Source organism: Pecten maximus, chromosome 14 (genome assembly GCF_902652985.1).
Source record: "Pecten maximus chromosome 14, xPecMax1.1, whole genome shotgun sequence".
Taxonomy (NCBI): Eukaryota; Metazoa; Mollusca; class Bivalvia; order Pectinida; family Pectinidae; genus Pecten; species Pecten maximus.
The window spans coordinates 23,376,275-23,403,081 of NC_047028.1; the positions used below are offsets into that span (position 1 = coordinate 23,376,275).

The 26,807-nt window shown below is 34.1% G+C and overlaps 1 protein-coding gene across 1 annotated transcript in view; it reads right to left on the minus strand.

The window, feature by feature from the left end:
- The window catches only part of LOC117342814 (tyrosine-protein kinase RYK-like), a 56,292-nt gene that overhangs the window by 13,216 nt on the left and 16,269 nt on the right, over positions 1-26,807 (minus strand). The window contains exons 2-4 of the mRNA XM_033905073.1: positions 7,400-7,524; positions 6,402-6,504; positions 5,698-5,832 (exon numbers count right to left, since the gene is read on the minus strand). Coding sequence (XP_033760964.1) covers positions 5,698-5,832; positions 6,402-6,504; positions 7,400-7,524 — 363 coding nt within the window. The remainder of the gene's footprint in view (positions 1-5,697; positions 5,833-6,401; positions 6,505-7,399; positions 7,525-26,807) is intronic.

Genomic DNA, 26,807 nt, shown 5'->3' on the forward strand with positions numbered 1-26,807 from the left:
TGACTAACATTAAGCATGCCAAAATGTTTCATTTTGATCAGTCCATGTTCAGCTAGAGGGGTGTACTCCATTAAACACACAAGTAGGCATCAATTTTTATCTGAACCTGTTTGACCTCAGATGAACTTTGAACTATTATGACCTCATGCCTCAAACCCATGCACCATGGAGGCAGTAACCAGGCCTTTGAAGGAGTTTTAAGTTTCACTGGAAAACAAACCTGGGGCTATCTATATCCCATCAATGGCATCCCTCAGCACCTTTTAGGGGCCCAGAGTCGTGGACCCATAAAGAGGGCTTTATCCCTCACTAATCAGCAGAAGAAGACAGGTAATTCTGTCTTTAAAGAATTTGTGTATTTCAACATCGGAAACCTGTTGAAACCAGCAAATGTCAGAAAAACAATTGACCCTCGTGATCAGATTGTAGATAATGTTTGCCTGTAACTAATAAAACACATGTACTGAGTAGTCTGTCTGAAATAGATCTAGTTCTCAATTCAACGTCAGCAAGATTAGATACAAGGAAGGTTGGGCTCTTCCGTCTTACTCAGATCCATATGAAAAGAAATTGATTGTACATGTTTGATTTCAGATAGTGAATGAATTTGATGGAAAGCAGGTAAACGTGACGATTAGAGTTGTACTAATTTTATAATCATCTATATCACTAGATAATTATTTACATAACATACCAGGTCAACATAAATGATGAAGGAAGACAATTTTACAACTTGTGCCCTGAACAGGTCTTGAACTCATGATCTTTGACACCTGTAATCACCTAGCCAGAAATACCTGCAGCGTACACCACTGCACCACATCTACATATACATGTATACTTTATCACAATGTTTCAAGAGTGAATAAATTTGATGGAAACTTGACAATTAGAGTTGTACTAATTCAAAAATTATCTATATCACTACATAATTATTTATGTAACAAAGTAACACATATGATGAAGGAAGACAAATTTGAAACTTGTCCCCTTAACTGGCCTCAAACTCATGACCTTACCTAGCCTGCAGCTTACACCACCGCACCACATCTACATACATGTATATACTTAGTCAGAATATTTCAATGGCACAGTGATGGTCAGCTGGATACCCTGACATAATCATCGTAACAAATCATCTATTAAATGATATGAAAACCTGGATCATAATATACATGGATGCAAATGTACTACATAATTATATATACATATGTATTTATTCAGAAAAAATATGGCAATGTGGATTTTGAAATCTGTCAACTTCTTGGGTCATCTGCACATATGTGGGCAAAATAAATTAATGTTGTATATTATACAGAGCAGATTGACTGTAGGACATGCATACAGAAGTCAAATATCACATACATAGAATACTGTTAAAGCTACAAAATCACCTCTATATGTTTGGATATTAACTAAACTATGAGTAATGATGAAGATCTAGAACACTATATGTATATAAACACACACTCTGTACTGCGACTGAAAACTTCAGATAACAGGCAGAATTTTACCAGCTGAGGTGCACAGAACTTTAATTTTTTGTTTCTTTCAAAATCTGAACTTTTTCATAAAATTGAAAAAAAAATAAAATTTGGAAGCTCTCCCATACAATCAGCTGCTATACATGTACATGCAGGAATATGTGCGTAAAGTCCAGTCTAAATACTATTACCCACCAAATTCACTTCACAAGGAACGTAAAAACATATAATAATCAAGCATTATATAAGGTTTTATTTTCATACTAAAACTTATCATTTTATATGAAAATGACTTTTATTTTACTCCAGAGTATCAACTCAGTTGAGAAACAATGGCAACTGCCCAGGGTATTTTTTATTTACATTACTAAACAAATAATTTCTTTCCCTTTTTGTTTACATTTTGACATAAAGTTGGAATCAGACATGAAAATATTTCCATCAAGAAGAACACCATCAGGCCAATTACTATGCGAATCTATGACACATCATCTGACCCATATAAACAACAACAAACGAGTCCAACTCATATCAACTGACCTAGCCGACTTAGACAAAACCACATCAATGAAATCCTCGTGATGGTGATTCTTTAATGATGTCTGCACGCTAGTCAGATACAAAATCTGTCTTCCATATACATGTACTTTTCACAAGAAAAATAATTTCCGATGTGATAGCAATAAGGGTTTTACAAAGTTGCTTCATCAAGCAAGAATACAGATACTATACAGCTTACGTATACATTGTACTGATACTTCATTATTATCTGTACAAAACTCATGGCAATCTGTATATTCCCGTTTAGTATAACATATATGTTTAGTATGACAGAATATCAATATTTTCACGATTGAAAAATATCGAAATATTCTGTCATACGAGGTGAATACAAAGGTTTGCTCAGATTGGTCAAAAATGAAAAGCTTATATTTTCACTGCAAAACTTATATTTTCACTGCAAAATCATCTTATATTCAAAATTATAATCAAAATATGTATACTGGGTATGCATTGCTAAAGCAATACATGTTCCCTACCAGTCCCCGCTAAAACATGGTATCAGTGACCTTGATCCAAATTCCCTGAAATTCGAACCAGTCGGAGATATCATTGTGTGAAGTTTGATAAAAATCCCTCAAGGAATGAAGCTGCTTGATTACTAACAAACTTTGGCGTTATATACGTACATATGTACTAGACAGGTGGAGAGGAAACCTATTGTCGCCCCACCCCTCCCCCACCCACCCTACCAGTAGAGGACTAATACAACGATCATAACATCTGATCTCCAATTTTCTGTTTTTCGGTTCTTGATTTTAGTACCACAATATCTTGAACCTGATGGAGAAATTTTTAGTACATGTACATGTAACTGAAAAAGTATTGAATGTTATATAATTATGGTAGCTGATCTGCATGTACTGTTATTTATCCTCCTCAGGGGCCATCACACCATGTTTAACTCCACGTAGGCTAGGCTTATTACAGGACAATGTAAATAGTATTGGTGAGCCTTTATTACAAAACTCTGATAGATATAACTAGCCTTACTGCTGTATAAATACTGCATTCTCTGCACAGATACATGATATCAAGATTTACATTATAACATTTTACAATTACTGACATGACATTTTGCACAGAGACAATTTTTACCTCTGGTATTTCACATGGAGAAATAATTGTATATGCATGTACATTTGGGAAGTTCTAAAAATGTCTCAAAGTACTTTATATCTAAATTTGATATAACTGACTCAATTAAGAGAGTATATGTAACTCTATGTTAAGATAAAATAGTAGCACTAATATAGCCATCGCAGTGTGTGCAGGAAGATATTCCTACGTGTTAGAAATACAGTTACTGCTGCAGTTACACAACTCTTTCATACGCTTCACATCTTTAAGTAGAAGTGTCATTTACCGAAATATCTAATTCAAGGCTATAGCTATTCAGAGCATAGATTACACTGGTAATGCATTTTGGAAGCAAATTTCAATTTGCCGTGTCAGTTAAATGAATCTTTCCTCTCAGTATATATCCTGGTGCATCCATCAATCACTTAAATTATTTCAACATCATCAACTACAAAATAAACATTAAGGTGATTTGTAAATCGGTTGTTAATCGGTAAAGCTAATACATGTACTCTGTAGGAGTACAAAAGTTTAAAAGTTGTGTAATTGATTGGTATACAGTGTATATGTACTTTGAATATGGGTAATTCTATCATAGCTGATAAGCAACACTGTTCATGATTGCGTAAATCTAGGAGAAGAATATCAGACACACTCAATCAGTCAGGAATCGCACTTTTAGACGATCTTTCTTAAGAGGGTCCCTCCCTTTGTGAATAGAGTAAGACTGTCTCTCATCCAAACGCCTTTATGGAACCATGGGTCCTGCCTCCTGATTAATATATATCCATGAACTGAAGATGGTGTATTAATAAATTTCTAGAAATAACAACTTCTGTATGAGTTTATCATCAAGTTGGACATTACCATATTTATCCGCAAGTAAGCCCCTATCCACAAATATTCATCAACTAAGCCCTCTCCAAAATCTTATAACAGATTTTTACACTAGGGCAGCTGACTTTTAAGGGGAGGAGGCTTTATGAGGATAAATACAGTAAAATTTGAATTAAACTATAAGATAATACAAAATCTCCCTTTGTGAAGCATATTGATGCCTTCCAAACTGGAGATCGCCTGTTTTCCATCTTTGACCTCTAATAACAGGTACGAAACGGCCCTCTAATTTGTTCTGTAGTTCATTCAAACATTATTTATTTCCGCAATCTATCAAAGGGATTGGGTGGCTTAAGTTCTTGAAATTTACAAGGCCCCTTTTCCTTTTCAAATATAAATACGTATTTCTTACATCATGTGACTGATATAAATACGTATTTCTTACATCATGTGACTGATATAAATATGTATTTCTTACATCATGATCATGTGACTGATATAAAATGTGACTGATATAAATATGCATTTCTTACATCATGTGGCCAATATAAATATGCATTTCTTACATCATGTGACTGATATAAATATGTATTTCTTACGTCATGTGACTGATATAAATATGTATTTCTTACATCATGTGACTGATATAAATACGTATTTCTTACATCATGTGACCGATATAAATACGTATTTCTTACATCATGTGGCCGATATAAATACGTATTTCTTACGTCATGTGACCGATATAAATACGTATTTCTTACGTCATGTGACCGATATAAATACGTATTTCTTACGTCATGTGACCGATATAAATACGTATTTCTTACGTCATGTGACCGATATAAATACGTATTTCTTACGTCATGTGACCGATATAAATAAGTATTTCTTACGTCATGTGACCGATATAAATACCTATTTCTTACGTCATGTGACCGATATAAATACCTATTTCTTACGTCATGTGACCGATATAAATACGTATTTCTTACGTCATGTGACTGATATAAATACGTCTTTCTTACATCATGTGACCGATATAAATACGTATTTCTTACATCATGTGACCGATATAAATACGTATTTCTTACATCATGTGACTGATATAAATACGTATTTCTTACATCATGTGACCGATATAAATACGTATTTCTTACATCATGTGACCGATATAAATACGTATTTCTTACATCATGTGACCGATATAAATACGTATTTCTTACATCATGTGGCCGATATAAATACGTATTTCTTACATCATGTGACCGATATAAATACGTATTTCACATAATGTGACCGATATAAATACGTATTTCTTACGTCATGTGACTGATATAAATACGTATTTCTTACGTCATGTGACTGATATAAATACGTATTTCTTACATCATGTGACCGATATAAATACGTATTTCTTACGTCATGTGACCGATATAAATACGTATTTCTTACGTCATGTGACTGATATAAATACGTATTTCTTACGTCATGTGACTGATATAAATACCTATTTCTTACATCATGTGACTGATATAAATACGTATTTCTTACATCATGTGACCGATATAAATACGTATTTCTTACATCATGTGACTGATATAAATACGTATTTCTTACGTCATGTGACCGATATAAATACGTATTTCTTACATCATGTGACTGATATAAATACGTATTTCTTACATCATGTGACTGATATATGTATTTCTTACGTCATGTGACCGATACGTACCTATCTGGCAGTTCTTCTTGCGTCGGATGTTAATGAGAGTTTTGTTGACTACTGAGAAGATGCTGACCTCCATCTGAATGAGGAAGTGGACCTCTCTATTTAGTCGGCCTGTACATGGGACCTTCACATGGAACACTGTCAACACAAAGGGAGAATACTGATATTATCTGTGATAACGTAGCTTTGGACGACGGACGGACAATTTCTGACAGATGGTCGTCGCAGCAGTGTAGGCAGGGTCTTATACCGACATGTGCACAGAACAAATTCGAATTCAAAAGCGAAGAAAAGGGGGAAAATTTGAACAAAAGATACTGGTTTATATGGACCCTTGAAAAATAAGACCAGGCCCACCTTCCATCAATTTCTTAATTTTCTACAGTAATTCACTGTTTTAATTAGTTCAGGAAAAAATCTTTGGCCAAGGAAACTTTCTGTAAATTCTATACATGTGATGCTTTCCTTATGAAATTTTTTTTATGGAATTTCCTTAAAGTAAGGAACATTGGCAAAGACCCCCCCCCCCCCCCAAAAAAAACAACCTCTTATTACTATAAGGTGACTCACCTTACATGAGAGGCAGTACTTAATTGTTTAACTTACCCATTTGTAAAGTGGAATTGGAAATGTGTACCCCAGTAATTGCTCTGAAGATTGTGAAATTTGAGTAACACCCTCCCCCACACTCTAGTCATATGACTCACCTGAGAGGGTAGTGGGCACTTTGCCCTCACTGCTGATGTTAGCGACAGGTGCCAACATGGCCCTCGGGTTGGAGGTGTTAGTCTTTAGACTGTAAAACATGATCTGAAATACAAATAAAGCACTTTGCTTTAGAACTAAAGCAGTGATTTTTCAGGAAATTGGAAAATTTTAATGCAGAAACTTACCTTTTTGGGAAATTTGAAATGTATACATAAAAGCTATTAAACAAACACATTGGATATATTTTGATCACTTAAAGTTGTTTGATTTCTTTTTCCTTTTTTCATCATAATGGTGCAGCCATATTTTGCATTTCACGATCATCCAAGCGCTTTAAAGTGACATGTAACGTAATGGGGAAAAAAAACGGTCAGGGTCAAAATATCCGGAATCAAAATCCGCAATTTGAATTTCAGCGGGGCAATTGGGTATCTTTTTAATGAAATATCTTTGGGAATGGGATCAGTATCTGAGGCTGAAAAATCACTGTAAAGGAATAACATGCAACAGAAAGAAAGTGTATATATGTTATTACCTGCAGTACAGCAAAGAATAATAGACTAATTATGGGAAGTCTCTTAATTGTTTAAATTTGTTTTGATACCTGTTGAAACTTTGTCCTAATATAACTTTATACATGTAAAATATTTACAGTACTAGGAAGTATTCAAAATGTTGCTACATCACAGGTACCCTCCTTGTTTGTCAATACGACCCAACACCAGATATATAATCATTGTATATTGGGTTTATTTACAGAAAAGGCGTCTGTCAATACACCCAATATTAAATCATTACATAACGGCTGTATTTACAGACAAGGCGAGTACCTGTGGCTACATTGTTGAAAAAAATTGGCAAAAGTTGGCAAAGGTTTAATTCAAGGAATCTACTAAATGTTCCAAAAATCTGGGTTTGGATATATTATCAGTGTTCTTCTTGACAGGCAAAAATGGACAATCCATTACTGTATGTTATTTATGTATATATTAATTACCTGTTGGCGAATACTTTGCCATGTGAAGTAGATCTTATCTATGTTGGGTTGTATGAGAAGTTCAAATGACAAAGCGTAGTCATTGATGATGCCATTTCTCACATAGTACAGCTCAGCATTTATACCTGCAGAGAAAAACATCAACAGTTAGTGAAAGAGTAAAAGAAACTTTGGTGCTGGAAATATAATTGTTTCTCGGGATTTCAAGATTTAATTCTTCAATTTCTTTCCCAGGTACTTAATTCTATAAACCCTGCCTGCAGAAAAAGTCAGTTGGTAAGGGAGATAATGCTCCTTAAGATTGACACTAATTATCCTTAGAAAGTAATATTGCAGAAAATTCAGAAGTAATTAGCTTGCAAATTAACATACAAATTAGATTTAAGTGAATCATTGTCAAACAGCTGCAAAAACACACAGTGCAGTTTTAAACTTCCATTCTGCTGGAAAAAATTATGTTTTACAATAAACAACCTAAAGGTCATTTAAGCCAACTATTTTAAGAAATAATTTAGAGTTTACAAATACATGTATGTAAGAGTATTACCCTTGTAATTACTACGTCCTCTCTGTACCTCATGTATGATGGAGCAGAGAAGTCAGAAAGTAATGCATTTAATATTTACCATTAACAGATAAAAGCTGGGGGAAGGGAATGACAGCTTAAGTACCTTTATATTAGCAAAATCCAAATATAAATTTACAAGGAGTACATATAACTCAGAGAAAGACATGTTGGCGAGCATGAAAATGCACTGGATGATGGTCCTCAATATATATCATGTCTTAAATTGAACCTGTAGAAAATTTTCTTATTATTATGAAACTTGCACTTTTTAGTGAGTTCATTGCATTCACAAGAAAATATGCAGAGAATGGCTTGAAGAGTTCAAATTGAAAAGGGCCATAACTCCAATAAAAAGTTAAATGATAATGGTGTAACTCTATATATAACTGTGTGTTTATCCCAGTACATACTCTTGTCTGGTGACTGTTCAAGTGCAAGTTTTGTTCTATGATCATGAACTTGGTTTGGTTCGGTTAGATTTTGTTTAACGCACTATATATATAGTACAGCTAAGGTCATTTAAGGACGGCTTCCTGTGTGTGCGACATGAATGCGTGTGGTGAGTGCGTGTGTTTTGGGAGTCTGAAGTATATTTGTCTTCTTGTGACAGTCCGGAACTTTTGCCAATTTATAGTGCAACCTCACTGAAACATACAGACGAAGACACTCAGTAGAACACTCAACCCGTTCACATTATACTGACAACAGGAAACAAGTCGTCCCAACCAACAAAACAGTCGTCCCACTCTCAAAATACTAAGCGCTAATCAGGTCAGTAGCAACTACCATTTTTAAAGACTCTTGTATGTCTCAGCCAGGGGACAGAACCCAGTGACAGAAAAACAGGCTTAGGCAGGCAAATGAAACAAGGAGAGTCAGTGACAGAGTGAGGTATTATATATAAAGAAAGTTGAAAAAGACAGTAAAGACTTATGATGTTGAGCCAGCTTAGACTACTGTAATAGACAGGTGCTTGATAAACTTTATATCTCACAACACATTCCTGATTCATGAATCAATTAACACCCGTTTTTATTTGGATGTAAACTTCCTGTGGCTGTTGTTGCTTGGGATCATAGTATTGACAAAGGTGATTACAACACCTGTAATGTGATATCGTCAAGTAGGTATAACTCAATCATGTGACCTGGCTATACCATTTATACTCTTAAACCCTTTTTGTGTTTTTTTATGAAAAGTAATATGTCAAAATTGTAGCATTGCTAAAAATTTACAAAATGAAATAAAAAAACAAAACCCAGTTGATCATGAATTATTTGTATTCTATATTAAGGAGCATATATTTTTTCAATGTTTGCATCAGTGGCTTTCCTGTTGATGTTTTACTTGAAAATTAAACATAAAACAAAAGTATAGAACCATTACTGCAGCCAGGATGGCTGACTAATTCTCCCCAATCCACCCAATTCCCACTCGACAGCCCAAAGTACTTTATAATAAGTATGAAAAGGGGGAAAATAACAGATAAAAATTAAACAGTAAGCAAAGATGCACAACTTCGGTGTACATGTATGCCGAGTACTGTTTCGAGAAGTTTGGATGAAAACAAACACAGGAAAAGGGATATATATAACTGATATAAAAATAAGCTAGATGGACAACTTAATAAGTTCATTAATTATGTGAGTACTACATCCACAAGGCTTCAAAATAAAGACAACTGTAGGACTTTTCCAGACAAGATTCAGTCTATAATTATAATTGAAAGGGGCATAACTACCATTACTACAGGTGGACTTAAAACAATAACCTCAGAATCACAACTTTAGTTTAGGATGCTAATATTACAGAAGTTTCCGTAAGTTTGGATGAAAACTTAAGTGCCTGGTGTAGTTGTCATTTCCGGACAAAATTCTAACGTGTTACAGACGGACAGATCCCAGAACACCCATGGCCACCCCACCCCAGCTTTATTACCGGGGTGGGGTACTTGCTACATCTATATAGGATTTTATATAAGATTGATTAACAGTCACAAGTTTCCTGCATTAAAAATCCATCGATTTAAAATTTCTGAGTACTTGCCAGGAATTCAGCAAGATAAGTACCTAAATACAATTTTTATGAAAAGTTAAAATAACATTGGGCCAAATTTGCATCCCTGAGGCAATATAACCCATGTGGTATAAATTTCAAAATGAAAATGTTTAGGTAGCGTGATATATTGGCTCAATATCAGCAGAGCAGAATTTAATTGACAGAAGTTCCGTCTATCTCCAGTAAACATAACAAATCTTTCAAAATGAAAATACTAATATCTTAAGTATTAATACAATATTAGCTTAATATGACCAGCCACGACATTGGGATTTCACACTGGTGTTTAAAATGAAAATCAAACACTGCCACAGGTCAAATGATATGGATTGTGTTAGTTTAGTCTCCATTTTCATACCTAATGTCAATAATCAATTTGAGCCTGGGAAAGTTTTTTTTTCTACCACAATATTGCCCCTGTTTGTCAAATCCTTCAGGCCATTCATTTAAAGATATCAGGTAAAATGTAACACCTGCTAAATAAACTGTTGATTAACACCTTCCAGTCATTTTAATTGGTTTAATTATATTTCTGAATCACGGAAGTCTCCGAGTTGAAGATTTTAGTTCCTTTTGGTATTCCTTCATTACTAGATACATAGAGGAAATGGATGTCATGATGTACTTTTAGTTAGATATAATATATTCTCATAATTATAAAGCAGGTGTGTTACAGTTTTCAATAGCAACTAATTGCAGTTAATTATGTAATTAAATTCCAACTTTTAGATCAATGTAAAAAAAAAATGAAAGTTTAATGAATCAAATCAACTTTATTCATTTCAAAACATTAGAAAAACTGTGGGAGGTAACTTGATTTCCCAGAGAAAACCCAAATGGTCTGGCAGGTGATCTTAATGACCACTCCCCCATATTACATCTATACAGGTAATCAAACCCTAGCTACCTTGGTTTGTTTACTGGATTTATTGCCCTTTGAAAAACCGGGTTCATTTTGAGGCAGGGACCCCTGTAGTAGTTGGTGACTACCTCACTGAACAACGTATGAGAGGCCTGCCATATGCTATCCAGAGCAATTAGCCCAAGGACATTACTACAACATACAGCACAATCCAACCTGTTTCACAGCTTCCGAGAAACACAAACCAACACAGGTAGGGAGTATCAAACCACACACCTTAGATCTTCATCCTCAGGTTACATGGCTGGTTCTCTGACCCGAGTGAGCTATTAAAGCATCCCCTTCCCACCTACCTAGGTGAATAATGAGTGATTGACAGTTAATACCATTCACTGTTGCATGTGTCACCCAACATTGTAGTTTTTTCCCTGGATATGCAGACCGATGACGACATGTTGGCTACATTATCTGATGTCAGATTCCCTATATGGTACTTCACCTACATTAATCCTCACCAGCAATAGTCAGCGTTCTGTAAGCATGGAGTGATGAAGACGATTCCAGTTTATATATAGTGACTGGTTTTATACTCGTGATTACATAACTCTGCTAGGCTTTGTCTCACAAAATAAAGGCAGTGTATGTTCTGAGGATGGGTGCATGATGAACAAAAGACGCATGCATGCTATCTGCCTGATATTATATATAGGGTCTAGATCTGGCGACAGTTGGAATAAAACAAAACAACAATATTTGTTACTTGCTGCATGAGGTACCCAGGGAAGAATCTGAAACCCAATCTACCTCCGGATCCCTGCTCCCCCTTCCCCAAGATAGAAAAAAAAAATTAACCGTAAATAAATTGCATCGTCAGCTTAAAATACAGCATATTCTGACTATGAGTGTCATGTAAGCTTTTCAACAGATGCAAAATGTGGTATAATCAAGCACTATTTATGATTTATAATGAAAAATCTCACAAAACATTTGGACAGGTCTACAGCAAAGTTGGTGCCAAGGAAAACACACTTTATGTCTCTAAACTGACAGATAACCATCACAGCTTTCAGGGGGAAATATTCTTTATGTTTTGTTGACTTCATTGTAAATTAATAAAAAATGAAATACAATGTTAAATGGCATATTTTTCGGGTGGTCAGCCCTTCATCAATCCGAAGTTCATAATAAATCTTGAGATTTCCCTGGAAGTATACAAATACAAGTTGACCTAGAACAGATTCCCATAGTTGTGTGCCTTTTAGATTTGTACTTTTCCAGTACTTTTCTCTTCCCTTGTTCTTTTTTTTTAGAAAAAAAGGTGACCTTGACCTACAAGGAAACCAAATGATGTGCTTTTACACGAGATAATCTCCAAAATCACACAAAGAGTGGACAAAATCGGCTGTTATCTCCAAAATCACACAAAGAGTGGAAAAAATAGGCTTTAATCTCCAAAATCACACAAAGAAGGGACAAAATCATCTGTAATCTCCAAAATCACACAAAGAGTGGACAAATTGGCAGACAAAACAGAGAAATCAACTGGACAGACAGACAGATAAACAACAGAATTTACTGTACAGACAAACAGACAGATCTTCCATATACATCATACATATGATTGCTTATTGTATCATTATATAGAGCAAATTAGTACAGGTGTGTGTCACCAAATGCGAGATGTAAGATACATTTTGCACATGATTCTTACCAAAATATAATTATATTAAGTAATATGTACTCTGTACTATAATCATAACAATAGTAACAGACTGACCTTATATTTTTTCTGTACTTACTGAAGATCAAACACTGTCATGATGATAAATTAAACACTATATATATGACCAGATATAACAATTAGAAATCGTAATATTCACGTACGGAAGATAAAAGCAAGGAGTGTGGTCACATTTAAAGACCTGCAAGTCTTAACTTAAATTAATTATGAACTTTTTATAGAGCTATATTAATTCATATCACAAAAATTTAGCAAACTTTTGGATATAAGTTATCTTGCTATAATAATTACTCCGTGTTATATTTCAATGATCACAGTTGATGACCTATGATTTAAGTCCAATCTAGCTTTATTCTGCCGGACCACATACTATAGTACTGACAGTAGGACCAGTGTACATGTCTGTCACTCAGTGTGTCGACACCCTGTATATAAATTCTCTGCAAACAGATTTATCAGACCGGTGTGGTAATTTTCTTTTCAGAAGGCTGTACCCTGTCAACTCCTCAGCCAAACGTAGAATATTAAAGTATAAATTGATTTGATAGTCACTGATAATGTTGATAAAAACTGACAAATGTGTTGCCAAACCCAGCCAATTTCGACATGGCATACAACAGTGTTGATATATAAAAACATACATTTTTGTACTTCTAAGTCTGACACGTATGTAAAGTCCATCATTATTGACTGTCATATTAATTTTTTCACTGACAACCTAAATATTTCGAATATATTTAAATTACTTGCGTGAACTGGAATTTGTGTAACATCCCTAACTATATATACCTGGGTGTAGGTAGGCAAACAAGATCAATATCATGGAAATAACACTTAACAAATACCAGTTCCAGTCATATACAGCTAAACATAAACAGCTTCACAGTTATAAACATGACGACATTGAAAAATTATTTCCCCTTCACAGTTAAACATGATGACCTTTAACAGTTATCTCCCCTTCACAGTTAAACATAATGACACTGAACAGTTATCTCCCCTTAACAACTAAATATAATGACATTGAACAGTTATCTCCCCTTCACAGCTAAACATAATGACATTGAACAGTTATCTCCCCTTTACAGCTAAACATAATGACATTGAACAGTTATCTCCCCTTCACAGCTAAACATAATGACATTGAACAGTTATCTCCCCTTCAAAACTAAACATAATGACATTGAGCAGTTATCTCCCCTTCACAGCTAAACATAATGACATTGAACAGTTATCTCCCCTTCACAGCTAAACACCATGCCATTGAACAGTTATCTTCCCTTCACAACTAAACATAATGACATTGACCAATAATCTCCCCTTCACAACTACATATAATGACATTTAACAGTTATCTCCCCTTCACAGCGATGCCTGATGGCCTTGAACAGTTAACTCCCGTCAACAGCTTTATGTGTTAGCTTGCAAGTTATTTCCCTTTAACAACTTTATATAATGACGCTCCGTACCAGTGTCAGTTTGTGTTTACAAGCTCGGCAAACAAACAAAAATAAACATGTTTTGCAAGTGATTAATTTGCACCAAAATTGTACTTATGCTTTCAAAAAGATTCTGTTAAACCATGCATGCACACAGACCATTTCATACTCAATCAGGCTGAATTGTGAGAGCAGAAGTAATTTACATTCTCAAAAATATTATACACCATCGACCTTGGCGATTGTTGACTGTCATCAGGTATCTCCTTTAATTATCTCCCCTTGTTGCTTAAATCTTGATGACCTTGATCAGGCTTCTTCCACTGAGTGTGGCACACTTGATGACTTGATGATAACTAATCAGATTTTGCAGTTAAAGTTAATTTGTTTACGGCAGAATAGAGTGATTTAAATGAAATTTCAGTCAGAATTTAAACAATTTCATAGTAAACATTTGAAAAAGAGTCTGTAATTAATTAGTCTCTCTTAAACCTGGTATCAATAAAACATTAGTCTATTTGAACAAAATCTTAAATCAGATTATCCTGACTACAATAGTCTCCTGTTGTATCTCGATGCAATCAACTCTACAAGCAAGGCCAGTTCCACAGTATGAACAACCGAAGTAACATTTAACCAGCTGAATTCTTAAGATTCCACCAATTTGTCTACAACCAGAATCTCATTTTTTTTTCCTTCAATGAAGTCTGCCTGTGGTCATTACTCAACAACGTGGAAAAAGAAATGTCTTCATTAATACTTTAATGATGAACAAAACATCATCAGACACTTACAAAATGGTCATTAAGGAAGGACATATATGTGAAAGAAAAGGGAAAACAAATTCTTATCGAAAATGCCAACAAGGATTAAACCCAGGCCTCCAGCGAGATAGTGATCTAGCTGTACCTCTTAACATCTACGCCAAAAAAAATTCTGCTCTGTCAGCTGAGTGGAAAGAAATGACACTCTCCTTCACTTGAGTAATAGTTTCTCAAACTACATCATTAATTATATAGTAGTATGGACAAAATCTTGCTCTTTTAAAATACATGTAATATTAATTTTTTTTTGAAACAACCAACTACCAATGTCAATTTTCTTAATGAAATATTGATTCACAAACGATGACAATATTGGAATCCTTTAGGCATTTTGTATAAATTAAAGCTACATATATAGAAACAATGACAATTTCAGGAAAGGTTAATTTTCTGCTGAGCTATATATGACTGCAATCATCTTTCAGATTTAAATCTCTCGTGATGTATGAATTAAGTTGGTGCGGCAAAATCCTAACGCCATAACATCACCTGTTTGCATGCCGTACATCTGCTATCTGAGCTGGACTAACGACCAGGTAACATCAAGTTAAGGCACTTTACATTATTCATATGAAAATATTTTGACGTTTCCTATTATTTTATGGAAAAATTATGGTCCTAGCTTGGTTAATGCTTTTTCTTTTGGTTTAATATATCTAAATTTACATAATTTTACGCATGAAATATATCAAATTACTGACTGTAAGATGTTGATATATTTTCAGGATTTTGAAATTATTGTTGCAGTTGAATTTCACTGCACGTACAACACATGACTTTGAGCTGATCTATAGTGCTATCTTTTACATAAAGTATGGGGCTTCATATGTCTGTCGAATAAAATGCCCATGGAATGCAATATCCAATTCAACGACCTGGACATTGACAATTGATCCAGTATTAGGTCTTCTCTCACCTTAAACATTTGCAGATAATTTCTCAGATAGTTATAGCCTCTAGTTGCCTCATCTCTTGGGGTTGTTTGTGTTGTTTGTTTTGATTAACGTCCTATTAACAGCCAGGGTCATTTAAGGACGTGCCAGCTAGGTTTTGGAGGTGGGGTCGTGTTTGAATCTTTGTTAATAGATTATATAATATAAACATAATTCCTATAGTGGTTTTGATCTGTGTCCATAATTTTAGCTATTTATGGCCAACACTGAAAATCATTTCTGATATCACAATGAAAAGCTGTTTGATCCCACAATAGTATCAATGTGTTGACAGTAAGCTTGGCAGATACAAATAGAAAAAAAAAAAGCATTCTTTCCTTTCTTGCCAAAAGTCCTCACCTTGTTGGATATGAGAGAAAAAACAATCATGGTAAAAAGTAATTAATTCCTCATCTAATACGCAAGAACACCTATATCAGATTTGGTCGTAATTCAAGAAACTTCATTATGTTCCACTATTGTCATATCATATTTGTATCCCCCATCAAAAAAGTATCCAGCCGCCAATCACCACCCACCTCCACCCCTTCTCATCCCCCTCACCCACATGAAGATTTTTTATATCTCTCAAAACAAAATCTGATTACATATGATACCTAACAGATACCACACACAACAACCCCTATGTGGCCTCGCTGCAATGAATTACCCCTCTCTGGTGCCCCATATAGCCACCAGTTGTGTGTGTGTGGCTGTTTCATCAACACAATGCCCCCTGCATGTTACAAGCACACTAGCCAGACCCAAGTACAACAATCTGTAAGTGTTTTCCTCTTAAATTGCCTGCACTCTGACTTTCCTGAAAACAAACAGGGCATAAATCTGAAGGATATAGGTACAGGCCGGGTTACAATAAAACTCTATGGCTTTAGATTTACCTTATTTCACCAAGTCTCACCTGGTCAACCAAAAACCTATTGTCTTACGTTCATACAGGTAAAATTTATTTTCTTAATTGTCAAATCACAACAAAAGATGAGTAACAGACTTAAAGGAATTCTTTGGTCATATTTTTCTACATTTGACATCAAATAAAGTCTTAATATTTACCTCAGTTGAGCTGACAATGCTCTAGGTAGAGATACTCTAGTTTTATCATGATCATTGTGAAAATGAACACTTGGTACTTAAGATAATGATATGTTCTGTGTCACAGCATCAACCTTAAGTAAGTTACGAGGTATGTGGTTTGTATCTTCTGGCCATTGTTTACAGCAATCAGTTAAGAAATTGAGAAGATGTTTTTTGACAAATGATCTGATAATATTTCTTCCAGACTGGCCATAAATTTTGATTGTATTTCAGAATTGTCCATGAACATGCCTGCTAACAATTCTAATACCTTTCTTCTGCTTTGAAGGCTCAATCTGCATGGAAGCTTCCAACAATTAGCTGTTATAGCAAATGGGACCTTCTTGAAATGTATTTTTTAATTGTGACATCTATGTGATGCTAACTGGAATATTTTTTAATTTTTCACTCAGGAGACATTTTAATCATGTACAGTATACATTTTAGATTCTGCACAAAGAAATTATTCTGTCGTCTGTGAAAATTTTCATAAGGACAATATGTAGAGGCTTAATTCTTACTCAAGTTTCCATTTCATAAAAGACTTATGAAACAAGTATAAAAAAAATCATTTTACATTTTAGCTGTGGTGATCATGAGATGAAATGAAAAAAATTGTGATGAGTTTCATAAATTTCTTACGAAATGGATATGGATGAAAGACTGTTTATCACATATAACCACCTAAGATATTTAAAAAAAAAAAATTGTGAAAACTGCATTTTATCAGACAGATATGAAATCTAAAATGCTATTGTTACTCCATTCCTCTTTCTTTGTCATAACACATGTAATATCAAGAAGTTATGACATCACAATTGAAAATGTGAAATTACAACCAATTACGTAAAGACTTTTCTACATGTTACACAGCTTATGTAAGGAGTGTACTGATATACTGATAACAGTACTAGTGTCTCGTATTGGAATCCCCTTTATCACCACTGCAACCTATATAGCTAGGCCTCTTGACAAACAAATACTATCTGATGTCACATAATCTTTACAAATTCCTGTTTTAATATAAAAGTTTTAGAAAATACTCTAAATATACATATATATACAGTACGGTCAAACTGTCTGACTTTCATTGTAAATTCAATCCACATTGGCCTTTCTATACTTGCATCATGATAAAGTTACTTCCCTTGATAGAGTGACATTATAATGAAAATGTCGAAAGGTTTGATATATGATTCAGAGAACACTCATTTCTCCAGCAGTCAATAAAGATTATTTTCCATCCAAGGTTTGTTATTGCATGTCAAAGCTTCTCAGTGATAATGATCAGGCAGATTTAAAATAAACATGAGTTATGTAATATCCGGTAAAGTGATAATACTTCAAAAGTCAGGCCATCGGTAAATAAAAATCTTTTACATTCTCCGAGAGCTTGTAATCCAAATATGTTGAATAAAGGAAAATTTCACTTTTGGAACTAACAATTATAATGTTCTACATGGATCAAATAGGTAAATGAATTTGTCTTGTTTAAATTTTTTTTTTTTTTATTTTTATTTTTTTTTTTGGGGGGGGGGGGGGGGGGTCATTAATTATCCCAAATTCTATCAATTTAACTTTGAAATCATTTCTGAACTGCTATCTGATTTTTAATATTTACCTGACACTTTTATAACATTGCATGTTTGAGTTTCCAATTATAAATTATAATTCCGTTAAACCAGGTCATAATAGCTGGCCACACCTTAGCCAGGTATAGATATCTGAATACAGGTCTACATTATAACCAGGTCTAGCTAGTATTATAATCAATACCCTCTCTACATTATAACCTGGTAACCATTATAACCAGATTAAGGTGTCTATACTACATATGTATAACCAGGTTATAACTCTCCACATTATAATTAACTATAACCAGATTAAAAGCATCAAGGTCCACACTATAATCAGATAATCATATAATACATGTATATCAATGGTATTGTTACATTATCATACTTAATTAGCTATTCATATTATTATCAATTAGCTCCCTGATATCATCACATTCAGAAAGCACAAGCAGATATAATATATATAACTTAAAAATTTAAAATAGCAGAATATATCAAAAATGTTATAATTACATTAAGCACTAAAGAAACCGACAATTATACGTAATACTTGAGAGATGACACTGGCCGTCTTCCCTGTTGTCTGTGAGTAAGAGTGTACCTGTCCTGTACAAGTTGTACTTTAGCAGGAAATTGAGCTGTATTGAAAATGTCAGAATACTGAAATATTATACGAACTGTTTATTTTTGCTAGACAGTTGCCATGAATCATTCAGTCTGTCCTGTAATGAAACACCACTTTATAACTTATTTAAACTCTCCAAAATAAAAAAGTTGGCTGAAGGATTTTGTGTTTAACCATTAAATCAATGTAATAAATATTAGTCATCTGGGATATCGCGCACTGATTTGATAAAACTGAACTTGAAGACCCTAAATGTAACATCCTTATCATAAGAGATCGCCAGTTCTAGACACTGGGTCAAAATTTACTAAAACACATAACATCCTCATCATGTAAGATTATACTAATTACCAGTTCTAGACACTGGGTCAAAATGTACTAAAATATATAACATCCTCATCATGTAAGATTATACTAATTACCAGTTCTAGACACTCGGTCAAAATGTACTGAAACATATAACATCTTCATGATCATCATGTAAGATTACTAATTCTATAGACAGGGGGTCAAATTGTACTAAAATATAGCACCCTTAATTATCATGGGAGATTCCTGTGAGTTTCGGATTCTGGATCAAAATGCAGAACATTTATATATACAAATACAATTGCCAAAGTTTTTAATCACAGAGTGAACCGGTACCATACTAACCGGTACCATACTAATATTTTTTCTATTGCCACCAATATTCTATCTATACGCACTAAAGTTGATACACACGATATTACAGGATATTACTGTGCAAAAATATTCAGTGAATTAATTATCAATACAGATTTAATCTAAACGAACTTCTTAATCTGTACCTAATTAAGAATTATGTTGAGTATAAGGCATTTACACCTATTTAATGCCAACATGGCTCCAGGTCATGCGCCTGATTAAGATTTTAAAAATTCTGCTACAGGAATTAAAAATCCTGTGACACGTTTCATATTTCTGACAAGTTATGCAGTCAACTTATTAGTGACAAAATGTACCTACATTAAACCCTAACAGGAAAACAGCATCATCATTTTGTACTCAACAAACTGAAAACATTGTTGGAGAATTTGTTTTAGTAAGTAGAAAATGCTATAACATTTAGACAAAACAGGATGGCCAGTATAAATATCATCTCCTGTCAAACTTTCTAGCATGTCACTGGAGAAGGCAGATATCTGCTAAACCTATAAGGTGCCCACCCACACTAACTACTCAACTCATTAATTTCTGCACATGTAACGCTGTTCGAAAGCATAGTCATCTTAATTTAAATCATACATCTCTTTTTGGTGTGTCCGATTTCAATTTGAAGATTAAGGAAATTAATTTTAAACATATAACTGTTTTGAATGTACATACTTTTCATTGTTGGGTGCGTCGGAGTGAAAAATATTTTCAAAATTATATCATTGAAGATCCTGACTGATATCAGTTCAAATCATGCATCTTTTTTTCTGTGTCTGATTTCATTTTCAAAAGTAAAATTTAGTTTTGACCCATATAACTGATTCTATCTACTTAGATAATATATGTTTATGTACACTGTTCCATCCATCAGAATAGAAATTAATATAAAAATAATCCTAATACTTCAAAAAGCTGACCAGTATCCGTCGACTCCATTTGCTTGTTAATTAAAATTTCTATGTCAATGGCTGTCTGGGGTCGGATATATGATTATCTGACCCTTTCCTGATAAAAAAATGACCCCAATTGACCCTGATGACCCCTATTGACCCTAGTTACCGCCTATCCCCGGTTTTATAATTAAAATGTATACAGGGATTTCTTAATTTGTTAACTATTGACATTTGCTGTCAGATTCCAGACTGGTTCCTCTCAGGATCTCTACCCAATCTTACATCACAATATCGTTATTTAGATACAGTCCACATTAATTTCTCAACAGTACATGCACCAGTATACCGGACCCTTTGGTTATAATCTCCATTAACTAAACCTCATGACCCCTTCCCAGAACAGAATTCCTTTTGGAGCAGCTGGGAGTCTGCAAGGTAGACTGCAATCTTTTTCATAAAGGTGTATATCTTATCCTTAAAGGAGGGTCATTTTACGGTAATTTTTTTTTGTCAACTTGTGATGTTTAAAGTATATATCAAATACTCTGAAACTTCATTCTTAATTTTAACTCTAATAAAACATTATAACATTAACACAACAAATATTATAATAACATCACAATAACTTCACCAAGTTATGAAATTAAATTCATATCAAACCTAGGATTGGACTAACATATATACAGAATGATCCATGACGCTAACAGTGCTTTCAAAATGCAGCGTTCCTGGGGCAATGTAACACTGACACCCATGCCTAAATCTCGTCAACCTTGAAATGAATTGTGATTGTTGGCAATTTAAAATAGTTAGGCGGAGAATAAATCAGCATGTTTTTCTGAGATAAATTAATTAATTTATTGTGGTGGTTATACAGGTGATATGTAACAACATTCTGGGATTAAGATAGATGTGTTGGTCTCAGTTAGCAGTGAAATGTGTGAGACTTTACAGAATTCAGACAGGCTTCCTCTTGGAAGGATTGGGGGAGGGGTTAATTTAAGTTTCAAAGCATTGTTAGTATTTTAAAGGATGTTATTTATGTCAGATTTTCAATCTCCAGTATTTTCAAAGTTACTGAAATTATATTAAAAAGTGCACATTTCAGAATTTTACCTGGATTTTAATAACCACAAAATGTATAATCATAAAACTGCCAGTAAGAAAACTAAGTATTTGGTTTTATAATTCCTGACAGTTTAAAATTCATACAATTTGAAAATTGAGGCGTTAAACTTTTTATATAGACAGAAAATAAATGTGGAATGCTGCAAATAATTAAGCTTCTTCTTGTTTTAAATTCCTAACAGTCACATTCCACTTAGTCTGAAATCTATCTTCAACAATTTGGAATGTAAAATGTTGTATTTTAGACAACTACAAAAATGCTCACAAATATCCAACAGGTAATGGGCAAAACAGGATATACATGCATCAGGATAAAAACATATTTTATATGAAGAACAGTACTTTTCGAATTCCACATATTTTTAAACATAAAAATATGTCTCTCAGGGGTCACTTCAAACTGGTTAAAGGAGGACATAAATTCTCTAAATGGAAAAGTGTATCCTATCAAAGCTGTTTGATAAACAATGATTAGTCTGTGTATAATCTCCTCACATGGAAGACCCATTTTGTTTTATATCAGCAAACAAGATTTTATCATTACAGTTAAAAAAAATACACTTGACTTGTGAAATGATAATCCTATAGCATACAAACACCCTTGTGACCAAGACTTAGGTCACTCCAAAAATGATGTCACATTTCAATTTAATCGACCTGGCTGTCACTCAGTAGGTTTTATCTTAAGTGGCTGCCATTAAAGTATTCCATCAATGTTGACACAGATGAGCTTAATCTCACTAGGGTGAAATGTCCCCATTCCATCTGATAAATGCCCACCGGCCTACAAGGCCAATGCAAATACCACAGAATCTTTGTTTATTTATACCAATCACATATTTTTATTTCTAGTGACTTTTGCTGGTATAATCATAAGTGACTTCTGAAATATAAAGATAAAAGTTCAGGCCTGTATTAAAATGTAGTGGAACTGGACCAGGTCGATCATCAGCAACCAGGTAGCTCAATTGATAGAGCATACGGCTAGTGTTCGGAGGTCCCGGGTTCGAACCCCGGTCTGGCCGTGCATTTTCCGACTCCTCTTACATTTGGTGCCATGAGTGTGACCAAACGTTGTTTCAATTGATGTGGGTTGTGAGTTGTTAGGTCTTCGTGGTCGAAGACTTTAAAAGGGAGGGAAGAATGAAGCGGAACTGGACCGGTTCGATAATCGGAGACCAGGTAGATCAATCAGTAGAGCATCTAGCAAGTGTTTGGAGGTCCCGGGTTCGAACCCTAGTCTGGCCGTGCATTTTTAAACTATCATACTCTTACAAAAGATAAAATGTTCATCAATTCTAATCTGACATTTTATTTACTAGTATTCATTAATGTTTCCATTTTCGTTAAATAATATACATGTACATATAATATTAGTCCTAAAACCATGATGTACCCTTTGAAATCTTAATTATGTATAGTTATAATCATTGTTACATTAATTGAATGCAATCAATTTGATGGTAACAAACGGAAAAACTGGATCATCCATGGAACACCTGATCAGGATCAATTCAGTGCTTGTAACAGTAGAAAACACAGCTATAATCTTACACTAGCAGAACATCTGGCTGAGATAGTGCCATTTTATCTGTTTATAAGGAAATGTGGTGCTCATTTATTACCATCCAGCCATGAAGACAACACTCAAAGAGTGGAGGCAGTTTTTTCTGATCCTGTATTACATAGTTTTATCCGATTTTTTATCTATGGACATTATCCACAGACCAGGGTATTAGAATGTATGTCACAAGCTGTATCAATTTTGTGTGGAATAATCTTTTTTAGTACATTCATGCAAAGAAATGCATAACCTGAACAACGATGTGAATTTTAAGGGGCATTTCGCTTCAGACTGTCAGTGATCAGATCAATGAGAAATGTGTATAGGATATTGTTTGAAATTCCCATGATATACAATATTTAAGAGGTATACCGTAAATTATACTGGTCAAGTAAACATTCTATAAACTTTATCCTGGTCAAATACCAATATAGGTCAAATGTACATTCATGTACAGTATACATACGTGTATATAGGTCAAGGTCAAACAATTTAAGGTATGTTCCTCATGTATCAAATGGGTCAAGGTCAAACAGATCAAGTGTTCCTGTATAAAGGCCAAGGTCAATCAGATAGTGTATGTTCCTTTATAAAAGGTCAAGGTCAATCAGATAAAGTGTATGTTCCTTTATAAAGGTCAAGCTTAAGGTCAAAAAGATAAAGTGTATGTTCTTGTAGATAGGACAATACATTCAGGTCAAATAGGTCAAGTTTATGTTCCTATATAGGTCAAGGTTGAACAATTTAAGTATGCATTAAATTCCTTTAAATATTAAATCAATCTGCAGTTTTATCCAGGTACAGGTAAATCTGTATCATCTACAGAAGGGCATTATTCTATTCATTACGATGTCAGACATTCTAAGACTTAATTATGTTTAGGTCAACACTTTACTGCTTCCGAAATTCTTCGTTCAATTATTTTTGGTTTCATTTCATGCATTTTTCATTTTGGATCGGTTATTAAGTCTGCCAGGAAAACAATAAAGCTTACAGTGAAGATGAAGACGTGTTTGGAATATTACCTCCCAAGTGATATGAGCACAAGCTATAACTGCTGAAATTACTGCATTACGCTTTCTACATCTGAACACAGCAGTACTTCTATACAACAAATATAAAAATCAATACAAAATTAAGATTTGACTCATCAAAGGAAGCGGCCTACACAATTTTAGATTCTAATCTTCTGTATCTCTCTTGATTATATACAGTGCTTTCAATGGTGGAGATTCTCAAAAATTTTGCGTACAGAATTTAACGTTTATGCTGTAAATGTTAAAATTTATCTTTAAGGTGAATATTTCATATTCATATCCTCTGTTAGTCATCAAGAGATAGATAAATATACATGTTATGATAATATTTGAATTAAATTTTACACAAGCAAGTCACATGGCCCGAGAAGTGGTGCCCCATCCTTACATCTGATATTTATGACTTCTGAATTATAAGGAATTAAAATCTGCCTTTCAAAAATAATTCAATGTCATGATGAAAATTTTATCATATTGCCTCAAACTGCAAAAAAAAGTGTTTAATGGAATTTAAGGCTTAAATCAGGGTCTCAGAGGTTTCAGCTTCTAATTTGTGTCAAAGATATTTCATAATCCAGCAACATTTAAATTAAATGAAATTTAAACAAAGTTTACAATTCTTTAAAGAAATAATCTTTGAAGCTGGCACATCTGACAAATGTATAGAAATTCATGGGATGTATTGTGTACGGTCAGCACCAGTACTCCAGTGCCCATCAGATATTTAATATTTATATATATATTGTACAACTCCAAACATCCCTTCACTGAACAAGTACAAAACCCTTTAATTCAATGAATTTTTAGTATGCTAGCTAGCCAATGATGGTTACAATTTTAAAATTATCAATTTTATATAGTGTAGTTGTACTAAGTGTAGTCAATACCAATTTGCTTATAATTTCAGTCACAGCGTGACTTTAATATGAAATCTTGATAGAGTTTTTATTCAAAATATTTTACATCTTACTGTAAGTTTTCCTCATTAAAAGTCACATTCACTCAAAATTGGTTTTACCTCGTGCAATGAAACACAACTTCACAATTTCCAGTACTTCCTAACACTAGTATCTATCAATATCTGAATGGATTTTGTATCCAACATATGATATTGGCTAGTATTCGCTAACGGCATGACACATACTTTCAATCCTGCAATAACAAACACTATAATTGAATTAATTACCATAATCATTGTGTAATAAGTAGTGGGGTTGAACAGCTAAACTCACCCCGACATTAAGTAGGGGATGGGTTCAATGTGGGACAATAATGAACATTTTTATTCAACTGCAATAGATATGGATGATTATGGCATTACTAGGGATGGACTTACTGTAGGACTATATATATATATCTAACATATGCTGGTTTAAACCAGCTATATATAGGTAAATTAGCGATTAGGAGCTGTACATGTAGACCCGAGTTTCAGGCCCAGTCAGCAGGCCTAGGGCACGAGTCATAAAATTGTCTTCCTTTCTAATTTTACTTTACTTTTTGATATGTCTACCCTATATACCGGTAGTTATTTACACATACTATCATCATGCACTATGTGCTGTTGATCCAAAGGTTGAATTCAAGATTTCCTGTCATTATTGTACCGTGTTGAATATGTGTTAGTATACAATTTCCAAAAGAACAACCGGGACCTTATTAGTAAAATGATATGCTTAAAACACGGATATTCCTATGTTTATTTATTTCAGAAATTAGTTTTACCCTCAAGCACTCAACATGCAACTGTTATAATTAGCTCCGTTATAAGGAGCATCACTCAGTGCCGATTTCCTAAGAAAGCCGGGACACAATTTGGTGTAGAACTCAATCTATTTGTTATACAGGCCAAATCACCTAACACTTCAAAACCTGTGTTGGGATAATTCAACAAACACACCTATACACATCTCCCTCGATGGAGAACTCATCAAATTTAAACAGAAAGTTCACCTCCATTACAAGTCTGCTAAAATGACAAGTCTTCACAGTTTAAGTAGGTAAAAAAGATGTTATGAGAGGTGCTCCCAATTTCTTGTGTTCCAATTAACACAAAAGATATGTGTGAAAGAGTGGTGTTTTGACATCGCTGATGACAACTAGATTTCACAGCCAACATCATAGGAACATTGTCTAGGGTTACTCACTTACAAAACAGCAGGAACGCATCCATGCGTCCCTTCCATTACAAAGGTTAAACCTGCTATCATCGGTTTCCCTCCTATTAGTGTGGTTAACCCTTTCTCAACAGTAACCCTCCCATTAGTACGGTTCAACCTTTAAATGGTAATTCTCCTAATAGCCATCAGCTTTTGTTCCTCAATCATGCAGGAACTGAAAACATCAGGTGTGTTCCGACATGTCTAGTGAAAGATGAACAAGGAGAGAAACAC